Source organism: Tiliqua scincoides, chromosome 10 (assembly GCF_035046505.1).
Source record: "Tiliqua scincoides isolate rTilSci1 chromosome 10, rTilSci1.hap2, whole genome shotgun sequence".
Lineage (NCBI taxonomy): Eukaryota > Metazoa > Chordata > Lepidosauria > Squamata > Scincidae > Tiliqua > Tiliqua scincoides.
Window position 1 is genome coordinate 6,167,748 of NC_089830.1, and position 12,961 is coordinate 6,180,708.

The following is a 12,961-nucleotide window of genomic DNA, read 5'->3' on the forward strand; positions in this document are numbered from 1 at the left end:
GCAACAACCCTGTGAGGTAGTTGAGGCTCAGAGAGTGACTCTCCCAAGATCACCTGGGAAGTTCCATGGCTGAGTGGGGATTGGACCTGGATCTTCCAGGTCTAAGTACAACTCCCATACCATTACATTAGTGGTTCCCAAACTGTGGGTCTGTGGTCCACCAGTGGATCATGACCCAGTTTTTGGTGGTTTGTGAAACTGACAGGGTGGATTAGGCTATGTGCACCAGGAGTTAAACAACCTGCTACTTGGGGCAAGCACTGCTTCCCAATCATCCTTAAAGCCACAGAGGCTCGGGTGGCTGATAAACATTTTAATTAGGTGGGTCCCAATGTTAAAATGTTTGGGAACTGCTGCATTATCCCATTCCCTGACTTAAAAATCCTGCATATACCGACTGCAGTGGCTGAACCACAGCCCCCTTTTAGCAATCTGGACAAAAATACTGTATTTCCAGTCTGAGAGTATGTTCCACTTCACATGAATTATTCTATAAGTTGATAGCCGCAGGGTGTCAGGGGATTTAGGACAGGCTGCTGGGCACTGCAGAGCAAGATGCGGCTTGTTTTGCCAAGCACCCATTAACTCCATTGCAGTCATGCTCGGCATTTGTTAAGCCAGCTTCATGAGTTCGGAACACTTCACATGTGTAATCGCAGCACATCTTATGATCCTCTTGGCAGGCCAGCACATTCCCCCTTAGTTCCAACAGGGGCTGTGAGAGGAGTGATATGCTTGTGGTTATCCTGTGACCCAACAGCTGAAGTGACTTTTGAACTAGGGGTTTAAGCCACAACTTTATAACAGTGGGTTATCCTTGTCCGAAAAAGACCGCCCCAGGCCTTTTGTGATGAAATGCATCGAACTCCATATCTAACACCTAGTTTACTTCTGCACCTAGTTCTGTTTGTCCTTTTCTGCAAGAGCAGTGATTTTGAACATTTTTTTTTTACAGCATTCTATGGTCTTCGCCTCTTGTGATGTCGCTTCTGGATTCTGTAGTACTGTTTTTAGGGCAACTGTCTGGGATTAACAAATTGTTTGTTTGTCCCTCCTCCTCCTCCAGATGTTAACAGTTTAACACAGATAGTTGCCCTAAGCACAGTGCTGCAGAACCTGGAAGAGTTTTTCAGATATTGTTCAACCACTGGGCTCCATCAGTTAAAAATTGCTGTGCTAAGAGCCTCCTGCTGCTTCCTTTTTCTTCACCAATAAGCCTCAAGAACCCTGGTGCAAATATTTCGCAAATGTTGTCTTTATTAAGTCTTGAGACTCTTATCACTCCTACTTCTCCTTTCTTCCCCAGTCTAGTCTTTAAAGCTACTTTTGACCCCTTCTCAGCCATCAGCTCTTCCTCTCATTCTTATCTTGAACAGCTGTCTGTCTTTGTGTTTATACCACCAAAGATGGACATACCAACTTTGAGTTTGCATACAAAGTTCGAGATTAAAATCCTTGTGTGTTAATAGCAATAAATGTTTTGCATGTGGATAGGACTTAAAGATGTTCAAAGAGCTTCACATAGCCTCAGTAATTCTTACAGCAGCCACCAAAGTTACCCTTGTGGTGGAGATGCTGGGGATAAGCGACTCCTCTAAAGGGACAGTAACAATTAAGATAAAATTAATGGTATCACTGTGGAGCTGTGACAGAGGTCAGCTATGGCTGGGATAAAGATGGATCTTGGGGTGTGGGAAGGCTTTGCCTCTCTCCTGTGAATTCCCAGGTGCTGTGCTGTGTTGCTCTGGAGCCGCTCACTGCTTGTGTTGCTTAGAATTCCCCCAAATTCTTTAGAGATCAGTGGAAGATGGTGTGTTGTCCTGCTGAACTAGAACTGGTCAAAACATTCTGATGGGGAGGAGTGGGTTTCAAGGTCTACATGTGCAAAATGCCCTGAGGAACCACACCCTGATCATAACTGCATTTACTGTATCCTGATTGTATTCTAAGATTTCTTTCTTCTTGAGGAAGGGTCACCTCTGAAAGGAAGAGGAAACCTTCAGGATACAATGAAATCCTGTTTAATCTTATCCCAAAAGCTGGAGAGCTTTGTCGTTGCGTTCAGGTCCCACTTGCTGTGACTTTCAGCTTTGATGGATGGCAGTGACAATTAAGACAGAATTGATGGTAGCCCAGCTGTGCCTACCCCAGTCCTCTCTTGTATATACCCAGTGTTTCTTTGTTGTCATAGTACCATTCCACAATATATGCAGTTAACAAATGCACTCTTCCCTCCCCCTCTCTCCCCAGGCTGAGATGGTCCATGCAGGGTTGATGACAGAGAGGGCGCTCCTAGTGACAGCATCTCAGTGCCAGCAACCAGCAGCAGTAAGTGTGGGGAAAATACTCTTAAGTCAGGCTTGTCGTTAAGCCTGCCATATCTTCCCGCCTCCAGAAATCCTTGCCTGCGGGTATGGTTACCTTTTTGCTTGCAGTGAGGCTTTTTTCCTTGTCTTCAACAATTGCTTAAAAATTGGGAGTAAGGAGGCATTTGCAGACCTCCTGTGGCAGAGAGTTCTGTAGCTGGGGGCAGGCACTGCCACGGAGCTGGCTCTGTTCCAGATGCACACAAGTCGAATCTCAGTCAGTGACTGCACATGGTACCGAGCCTCCCCTTATCTTAACAGGCAGGTAATCTCATTTAGCAGAAGGCAGCCCCTGGAATACCCAAAGCTGAAACTGCATAAGGCTTTAAAAGTAACCCTCTGAAGCATCCCTATGTGGTGTTTTTGCATGAATCGCCATTCTTGGTATGCCTCCCAGTTGAAGGCAGGCAAGCCCAGAGCAGTGACTCCTGTAGACATACAGCAGACAAGCAATTCTGTTGCTTCTGTGTCGGAGGGTAAATATGGCATCTGATTCACAGAAGGGTCAGAATTACCTGCCCTGGTTAGAGGCTGACTGAGGGCCCAGTCCTACACAACTTTCCAACACTGGTGCAGCTGCAGTGCAGCCCCAAGGTGAGGGAACAATTGTTCCCTCACTTCGAGGAGGCCTCTGTGAGTGTCTCCCCACCACAGGATGCAGCACAAGCCCCATTGTGGCACGGCTGCACTGGAAACTTGGATAGGATTGGGCCTTGAAACAGTAGCAGAGCCAGAACAGTGACTCATTGAGATATACCATGGGTACCTGGATACCTTTCAATCTGACTTCAGGCTGGGTTTCGGAATGAAGTTTTATTGTAATGTATTGTTCTTTTAAAGTCGTTTTTAATGTTTTAGGTCAGTGATTTTCAACACTTTTCATCTCATGGCACACTGAGAAGGCACTAAAATTGTCAAAGCACATCATCAATTTTTTGACAATTGAGAAGGCCCACTGCGCTGCCGGTGGGGGCTGGCATCCCCCTTATGGCCTTACTAATTAAATGACCCAAACTCCCGTAGCATGCCTGTGGGCCATTCACGGCACACCAATGTGCCATAGCACACTGGTTAAAAATCGCTGCTTTGGGCTGTTTTAATGGTATATTGTCACAACTGTTTTAAATGTGGTTTTATGATTTTTTTTGTATAAGCTTCTTTGGGTGGAGGGAAAATTGGGATAAAAAATTGGGATAATTATTATTATGCCTTGCCTGTGGGTGGGTCCTTTTGGATTCCCAGAACTTTCCAACTTTTGCAAGCATTTCAACTGTCACATAAGTTTCCTAGTATACCCTTTGTGGGGCGATGGCACTAAAAATGCAGAGCTTGCATTGCTTAGTAAGTCAAAACTGCAGCTACATCTCCCTGCAGCTTTGTCTGGGTGCAGTCCTGGGCATACAAGAATAATATGAAGTAAGGAGCTGCATGCTACAATCGCGCACAATTTGGTTTTGAGCAGTAAATTTTCTTCTGTTGCAGAATAACTTCTCTTCCCTGCTGAAGCCTATATCGGAGAAGATCCAGGTGGTTCAGAACTTCCGGGAGAAGAACCGTGGCAGCAAGCTGTTCAACCACCTCTCGACGGTTAGCGAGAGTATCCCAGCACTAGGCTGGGTTGCCATGGTAAGGACTCGGAAGTGAGACTTTTCCACCCAAGAACCTCCAAAAGGTGGGCGGCCCTTTTCAAGGAGGCTTAAGCTCCTCCTGTACCCCTGGCCCTAGAGCTCCTGCTAGCTGTCTGTGTGCACACACAAGTAAGGGAGAGGAATACTGCAGGTACTTGTTGCTATGTCTCTTTCACCTGCTAGTGAAAGCACTTAATTCTGATTCTGGAAGTTGGCGGCGGAGGGATGGGGGAAACCCACAACTTCTGCTCCTCATAGTGTGTGTGCACTAAGATGCATTGAATGGCCACTCCTCATAGGGAACTCTGGGAAATATAGTTTAGTAAACTGAAACTAGCAATTGCTATCAAGTTTTTTCAGCATCATCTCCAAACTACAGTTCCCAAATTCCTCAAAGAGCAGCACATGTCAGTGGTGTCATAGAAGTATAAATTGATAGTGTAAAGATGGCTCACATTTGCTTTCTCTTGAGGACTTGATGACTCTTCTGATCCTTGTTACTTATATCTCTGTCTTTAGACCCAAGATTGGATTGTAGGCTCTACTGCTTGTCTTTGTGTTTCTATGTCTGGGGTGTCTCAAATCATTCTGGCAGTTTTCTTCTGCCCATCCCTAATTTATTTTAGACAGGGTAATATCTTGAGCCTGAGTCATGGCGTCTGTGGGATCTATAGCAAAGTCCTTGCTTAAAGTTGTCAGTGTGTTCTTGGAGACTGCAACTTTAAGTGTAATGACTTGTAATGAAACCAATTTTACCATTGGCTAATTGATAAATGTAAGCCAGAGTTAAGTCCCTGCAGCATATTTCTGGTCACAAAGCATTGCCAAACTTTTAAGAGAGGCCCCAAACACTTCTAATATTATAAACATTGAAATGAATGTGAGCTTTCTGGGCTGGAGAAAATCCACACAGACATGGGGAGAATGTTATGTTGAAACTGTACACACAGTGACCGTGGCCAGGAATTGATTTTTTTCTCATCAACTTCATAATGGAACAACTTTCAGTGAAGACTTGCTGTACTTTCAAATGAAATGTTTTGGGATCAGGATGCTGCCATGGTTAAATTAGAGAACTTGAATTCTGATGCTGCTTCTTTCCTTATAGGCCCCTAAACCAGGCCCTTATGTGAAGGAGATGACTGATGCGGCCATGTTCTATAGCAATCGGGTCCTCAAGGAATACAAAGATGTGTAGGTTTTGCTTGGCTCTGAACATCTGTGGATGGAGTACCAAGATGTTCTCTCGTGGGAAGTGGTTGATGCTGCTTTTGGGCTGCCTAAGTTGATTAACCTTTTCCTAAAGCGTCTTCATTGTGTCCTTCTCAGTCTCTTGGATAAGAGGGTTGGAAACAGTGGGGGGGGGGGCAAGACATTCTAGAGCTGCAGAAGGCTGGTTTCAGCTGCTTTCCATCAGTTGGAAAGGTCCTGACTGTGCAAAAACTGAGGACAGGACATCTGACAAGATCCTGGTTGGATCACCAGATTGTACTGCTGCATGAGGTGATGGGTTTTCATTCCTTAGGATGAGAGTTTGATATCTCACTGTTTCAATCAAAGTAAACTCCTGGCTTTTAAGCTGAAGAAAGTCCAAGAAAGATAGTATTGCAATGATGGAATTCCATTAATAAAACACTGGAAATGAGAAGGATGAGTACTGTCAACATAGAGATAGGGGGAGGGAGTGAGGACAGCGTGGTTGAGTAGGCCGTTAGGTTCAAGTAGCTCATTTGTCCAAACAGGTTCATCTGGGAGCTTGCTGTTGGGGAAATCTAAGGCCCCAGCTGCAGTCAGTTTCAAATATCCTTTTCTTGGCTGGACCAATCAGTTCGCCTGTCTTCTCTTTCTCATAGAGATAAGAAACATGTGGACTGGGTGAAAGCTTATCTGAGTATCTGGACAGAGCTGCAAGCATACATCAAGGAGTATCACACCACTGGGCTGACCTGGTGCAAAACGGTGAGCACAGGCCGTGTGTTGCAGAGGGGCTTGGTGGCACGTGTCACGATGAGTGTGTTGGGTCGTTGGATACCGTGGGATTCTTCTTTGCTCATGCTTGTTTGAAATTCCTGGTTCTCTTTTTTTCCTTTCCTCCAGGGACCTATAGCAACGGTTGCAGTGAGTGGTTCACCGGCTCCTGCTACTTGTGGTGGCCCCCCACCTCCCCCACCTGGCCCCCCACCCCCTCCAGCACCTGCCCCCACAAGTTCTGGTTCAGATGACTCTGCGTCCCGCTCAGCTCTTTTTGCTCAGATCAACCAGGGAGAACTCATCACATCTGGTACGTGAATTGATTGGCGGAATGTGCTCCAAATGGATGTGCTGAAGGGAGGAATTGCAGAGTTTGGAACTGGAAAAAAACAGGCCTTGATGATCCAGGGCTGTGCTTTCAAACTCCAGTGTAGGGGTCAGAGAGCCTAAAATCTGTCTTTTCAGCCACACTGTTGCATCTGCGCACAGCGTTATTGCAAGCAAGTCTCAGAGCAGACAGTTGTCTTTCTGCAGTACCACGGAGAGTTTTCTGGCTGGTTGCTTCCACTCTTAACTTTTCCAGAGGCTTTTGATGCAGAAGACCTTGCAGAATGTTCTAGTTAGTGTAGATCATTGTTTGATTTATATCCTGGTTTGAGCCACAGAGAGGAAGTGTGTGTTCCAGGTTTGAGCTTTAACAGAAGCATTCCACAGATTGGTCTGGCTTGCCAAATGGATGGATCCAATGCAAGAACATGGCTAATAATTCTTTTTCCCCAAGTGGAAGCAGCAGCAACTACTTGTCTTTTGGAGTTGGAAGTGGTAGAGAGTAGAGATGGTGCCAAAAATGTTAGGATTTCATTAATGGGGCAGAAATTAGGGCTCTGGGGAATATGCATCAGATTTGATTTGCACAGGCTAAAGTGAAAGAATCCCAGATTAAGGGTGAGAACGTGTGTAATATTTCCAGGGCATGAAGAAATGGAAGTGAGTCAATGCACTTCATCCCTGGGCACTACCGCCTCATCTTTGCAAAGGAGCTGTCGTGAAGTGCATGGCTTTGATCTCTGCCATGCTCAGCCTTAAACCAATTAACTGTTCTTGTCATCTGTGTAAAGAAACCTATTAACCGAGTTGTATGTACTGCCTACACTGCAATGCAGAGGTCTCCCTGTCTCTCTGGAACAATGTCTTGTCCCCTGTGGATGTAAATTAGAGAAAGGAACTTGAGTCTGCTCTTAAGACTTCATGTGTTATGGCACAGTGCTCAGAAACAGACAGGTAAAATGCAGAGAGGAGGAATAGGGGGTAGGGAAAGGAATAGAGAAGCGTATCGCATTGCAGGCTGCTTGTGACTCCATTTTCAGTAAGCCAGAATGGCTGCGTTCAGGAGGATATTTCAGGGTGGGTCTGTCTATAGCAATCAGCTTTGACCTTAAGAAAAGCCATTAATGATTGCCTTTATTTGTAGCTCTCAACTACTGCCTAGTCCAGCAGCAGATGTGGAGGATTCTTCCCTCCTCCGGCTGCTTTTTATTTTTTTGTGTCCTGCCACTCCTAGAGCACTCATGGCAGGGAGAGGTCATCTCACCAGGTCTTCCTAGGAGCTCTGTGGGGATGGCTCAGCTGAGAGTGAGTTGCCTCATGCACGCACAAAACCAGTTCTCTCTGGTAAGGGCATTTCCTCAGACTAGACGGCAAAGTTCCCTCTTGGTTCTGAACCCAGCCTCTCCCATGAGTTCACACCTGTTCCCTCCTCAGGCCTGAAGCACGTGTCCGATGACATGAAAACTCACAAGAACCCGGCCCTGAAGAGCCGGACTGGACCAAAGCCCTTCACGGCACCCAAGCCAGGCTGTGCTGCTATTAATGCCTCCCAAAAACTGCCGCCAAAGAAGGAACCGCCTGTGCTAGAGCTGGAAGGCAAGAAGTGGAGAGTGGTGAGTGTTGGGAGGCTGGGGGGCAGGGAGGGGGTGGGGAGGAAGATTGCACGGGCAGGTCCCCCAAGGGGACTTGTCCACATACCTTTCATAGTGCTGTGGCTGCCATGAGCACCCTTCTCTCTGAACTGGGTGCGCTCCAGCGCAGGAAAGGGGCCCCGTGTCGCATCAGGCATGGTGTTCACCTTGCCACAAATCTGCAGTTTCTGACTCTCTGAGAGTCACAAATCTGACTCTCGTGGCAGTCCTGGCGTGCTTGAACGTTTATGCCGGGAAACGGTGATGGGATTTTGAGAAACCTAAAACGCAGGAGGGAGACTTGGCGACAGCCAGGGAAGACAGTGCTCTGGGATGAGTTGTGGCTGTTCCTGCTCTGAGGCAGACTTGTGGGTGGAGTATTGCTCAGTGCTGTCTTCTGGACATGTCTGTGATTCTGAGTTGTCTCCTGGGAGAGCTGGAATAAGCAGAAGTTCTCTCCCCCCCACCCCACCCCCAGGAAAACCAAGAGGATGCCTCCAACCTGGTGATCAGTGACACGGAGCTGAAGCAGGTGGCCTATGTTTACAAGTGCGTGAAAAGTATGCTCCACATCAAAGGCAAGATCAACTCCATCACACTGGGTAGGTCTGCGTCTGCATGGAATCAGTGTAAGAAACCGGGAGGGAGGATGTGAGCAGCTTGTCCACTTGAAGGCTTTTGAGGCAGGCCTGTAAGAGTAGGCCATCTTGGAGGTTCACTCAAAAGGGTAGAAGCTTAGCAGATGTGATCCTGATGGGGCTTCAGACCCCACATAAATGAGCGAGATGCCAGTATAATGTGCTTGTCCTGAGCTTTGTAGTCTGCATTCTTGTGGGGGGGGGGGCTGAGCAAAAGGGGAGCTCCAGATCTTGATGAATAGGACCCAACCCCCTCTCTGAATCTAGAAAACATTCTTAACAACTGGTTTGTGTGTGGTGGTTCTCTTTAGATTTGCAGCAGGGTAAAAAAGCATGCAGTGTTCTTCATATCACATCATGTGGAAGATGGGTCTCTGCCCCAGAGAAGCATTCAATCTATAGTAGATGAGGACAAACAGTACAGTGGGAGAAGGTACAGTAGTGAGGTTTGAACTAGCAACTGAAAGGCACCTACAGATACTTGGCTTTGGCTGGACTTGGGGCTGTTCCTTGTTAAAGGAACAAAGGAAAGGCAATGGGGGAATATTTGATTTGGGATTTAAAGGAAGTTCAGTGTCAGGAGAAGCCTTTTAAATTTGGATCTTTGCGAATGAAGAATGTGCTGAAAAGCAGAATTATGAGAGGCTTCCAAAGCAGCTGCCTGATCTTGTTTAGGTAGATAACAGTGGTCCCATGTCAGGTGGCAGGCTGTAGGTGTTCCTGATCCATCCTGCTTCCAGGTGTTTGCAGAATTCCCATCATGGAAGGTGGTTCTGCAAAGAGAACATGCTTGGATATGTTGGAATGTGGCACTCAAATGTGTGTGTATATGAATGTAGCATGCAGTGAAGAATGGGAGAAATTGGACTTGGAACGGAGAGACTCACCATATATGGAGCCAGATTCTTGGCCCATCTAGTTCACAATTGTCAACACTGACTAGTAGCAGGCTCTCCAGGGCTTCAGGCAGGAATGTTGTGCTGGCCAACCTGGAGATGTTGCTGGGGCTTAAAACTAGAATTTTATGCTTGCAAAGCAGGGTCTGTACGCCAAGCTACATCCCCTCCTTTGGCTCCATGTTGAATTGTGACCTTGGGTTCTCTCCTTTCCCCGCTCCCCAATATTTGAAGCACTTTACATACTTCTCAGTCACCATCATAGCAGTTCTGCCAGGTAGGCCAGTTTTGTTCCTACCTCTCAGATTGGAAGGTGGAAGGGGCTTTCTTAATAACTTGTCTGTAAAGAATCTTGCAAAAGAGTCTGTCTTATCAGGACGAGGGTCATCATGTGAATTGCAGTTCCTTCTATGCTGCTGTTCTTCTTTCCGTAGATAACTGCAAGAAGCTGGGACTGGTGTTTGATGATGTGGTGGGCATTGTTGAGATCATAAACAGCCGGGATGTTCAAGTTCAGGTAACTGCACACCACTGGGCTATAATAGCCTCTGCCCCCCTCTTCTGTATCTTGTAGAGCAGCCTCAAGGGCTTCAGGCTTGGGGATGCTGAGATCATTGGTTCCAGGATCTCCAGCTTCTCAATAAAGTGGGCCCTCGGTATCCATGGAAGATCCATTTCAGAACCCCCCCCCCCCCACGGATACTGAATTCCACGGATAACTAAATTCATAGGGGAGGGGCCATGCAGTGTTTGCAATTACTTACCTGGGGACCATACTTAGCTTCCTCAGAGGACCTCCTGGATGCAGCTGAAAGGTACTTCTGATTCCATCACGTTCAGAAGTACCTTCTGAAAGGTCTTCTGAGGCCCTCCAACTGTGGGCTTGGCTTCTGCAGATAACGAACCTGCAGATAAGGAAGGCCCACTATTCCTTTTGTATCTGAGCTGCAGGATGGCTATAACCATCTGGTCTACCTTTCCAGGTAATCGGTAAAGTGCCAACTATCTCCATCAACAAGACTGACGGTTGTCATATCTACTTGAGCAAGAGCTCCCTAGACTGCGAGATTGTCAGTGCCAAGTCTTCTGAGATGAATGTCCTTGTTCCCACAGACAACGGTGACTTTGTAAGTCTCTCTCTTCTTGTTAGAGGTGGAAAGTAGCTGAGTGAGAAAAGGCTGGCAGCGCAGAAGTGTGTGTTAGACTTGCAGTTAGAGGGACTTGCCTTGCAGTAGAATATGGTTAAGTCTCCTGCTGGGATGGAAGTTAGACTGGAGAGTTATTTAAAAGGCTCTTAAGTCTTTGAGCCCAAGCTCAAATTAGGGAAGTTGGTTCTCAGTGGCAAGAATCAAGAAGTGTGTGAGGAAAGGTTAGTGCAACAACTGCACTCCTAGATTCAGAGGAAATGGAATGGAGAAGCAAGACTATAAAGTGGCTTTAACCAGTCACACTAAGTGCTAGCATCTCAGTTTTTTAGGCTGGTAATTTGTGAAGGTTTTTGTTGTTGACTAGGGCTCTTCAGAGCCTCATTTCCCCCCTTTACCTATACGTCATTTAGCCCTAATATCTAGGTGGAACACTTGTATTTTAAGGCAGCAGGAGGAGAGCCTGCTGTGTGGAGGTGTCTCTCCTCTGCCCCCTTGAGAGCTTCCTAGAAGCCAAGATGAGAAATGAGAAGCAGGATTAGATGAAAACCCAGTGGTTCCCAAACCTTTTGACTGGTGGCTCCCTTAACCTATTGAGCCATTGGCCATGGATCCCCATGAGGGCTACTGGTCCTGCACTGTATAGGGTGGCAGGTTTTTCACGAGGATTCTGCAGCTCTCCAGGTAGCCATGGCTCACAGTTTGGGAACCACTACATGAGACCTTTTGGCTTGATCCAGTAGAGCTGGATCTTCATAGCATTGTTACAGGTGTGGAACCTTGAAAGATGATACCTTAAGTATCTGACTCTCATAATCTTGGTTTTCTCCCCTAGAATGAGTTTCCAATCCCTGAGCAATTCAAGACAGTGTGGAACGGGCAGAAGCTGGTCACCACTGTGACGGAAATAGCTGGATAAGCTGACCTGGCACTCCGCGTCCTCCCTGCATCCCACCATGGGACAAATCTGCTTTTTGGGGGATGATTTTTAGATTTCCTGTACCTTTTCTGCTCTCAATCTGCTTTTCTCTCTTCCCTGAGAGACTTACCTGCCTTCACTAAAAATACCTCAGGCTGGGATTTGGGGTAGAGTGGCAGGATTCTTTGGTTCTGCTGATCAGCAAGAAGGCGTGGCATCTCCCCTTGGTCAGACTGAACCACATCACCAATCAGTTTGGTCTGACCCTTTTGCTGCCTCCGGAGCCAGTGAGGTTGCCTGGCTTCCGATGTTTTCTTTGTTCTTTTTGTCCCTCTTGGAAACAAAAAAGAAGTATCAGGGTATAGAGTCCCCAGTGATGTGTGTGTTTGAAAGTGTATCTGGCAGGTGTGTTTTTTGGGACGTACAAGGGAATTGATTAATTCTGCTCAACTAATCTAAGCAGAGGTGTTGAGGGATTCCAGGAATGGGCTTTGCTGGACCAAAGGCTGCAGACTGGGGTGTGTGACTGCATTCAACTTCCTCCCTGACATTTTGTTCCCTTCCTATGTGCTCAGTGTAAAATTCTGTGTTGTGCCATGATGTTGGGGGAGAGACCTCAGTTACAGGTGCCACAAGACCACACGGGAACAGACCACCCCTCCATGCCAGGAGTCTGTCCAGCGGCTTGGAAGCTGCTGCTAACCCACTTCCATTCAAGCCCCCCTCTAAAGGGAAGCATTGTGCCCAAAGGGTCCCTCTTCTGAGCAGCTGAATGTTGTTCAGTCTTTCAGGACAGTTCTACGTGGAACTCTATCTTTCATAGGGAGGGAAGATTGTTCTTCATTCCAAGCCCAGTATTTAATTCTTTGCAAGCACAAGTTCACTATACTTGGTTCTGTCACTTATTGAGGCTTATTTACACTGTAGAGGCTGGAAGACCTTTTTTCTCCTTTTCTCTTTTGCTTGGCTTTCTTCCTCTTTAGCAAGTTCAGTGTCTGCACAGCCCCTGCAATGGTTGTGTCAAAGCTGAAGGTACTGTACTGAACCACCAGAGGGAGCTCCTGTGCGCTGGGATTGTAGCATCTTGGATAGCATAAGCATATCTTCTCTTTTTGCTATGTTAATGATTTTTTTTCACTAAATGAAAATTAACAAGAGATATGCAAACTTTTTTTATGTTGAGACTGTCCTGTGACTTGTACTTCTCTCCTGAGGCTTGTGGAAATAAAAATCTGTTCAGTACTTAAAATTTTACTGAAGATAGAATAAAGTTAATGCCAAGTTGCTCATTAAGGTGATGGTTCTTATGAATTTTTGGGTGCTGGTCTTTTTGGCAGAGAGTGAGTCTCTTGAGCCTTAGTTTGACATGCAGCAATTTTCAGGTCTCCCACTGTGCCAAAGATCGTGGTACACAGCAGGAAAATTGGTCTCTGTGTGGGG

General features: G+C 46.6%; 1 protein-coding gene across 3 annotated transcripts in view; it reads left to right on the forward strand.

Moving 5' to 3' along the window:
• Positions 1-12,814, forward strand: part of CAP1 (cyclase associated actin cytoskeleton regulatory protein 1) — a 28,701-nt gene extending 15,887 nt beyond the window's left edge. For all 3 annotated transcript variants that reach the window (XM_066638170.1, XM_066638171.1, XM_066638172.1), the window contains exons 4-13: positions 2,251-2,328; positions 3,849-3,992; positions 5,103-5,188; positions 5,848-5,953; positions 6,092-6,275; positions 7,727-7,905; positions 8,402-8,525; positions 9,892-9,974; positions 10,441-10,584; positions 11,438-12,814. In XM_066638170.1, coding sequence (XP_066494267.1) covers positions 2,251-2,328; positions 3,849-3,992; positions 5,103-5,188; positions 5,848-5,953; positions 6,092-6,275; positions 7,727-7,905; positions 8,402-8,525; positions 9,892-9,974; positions 10,441-10,584; positions 11,438-11,521 — 1,212 coding nt within the window. In that variant the 3' untranslated portion in view covers positions 11,522-12,814. The remainder of the gene's footprint in view (positions 1-2,250; positions 2,329-3,848; positions 3,993-5,102; positions 5,189-5,847; positions 5,954-6,091; positions 6,276-7,726; positions 7,906-8,401; positions 8,526-9,891; positions 9,975-10,440; positions 10,585-11,437) is intronic.
• The last annotated feature ends 147 nt before the right edge of the window (positions 12,815-12,961 follow it).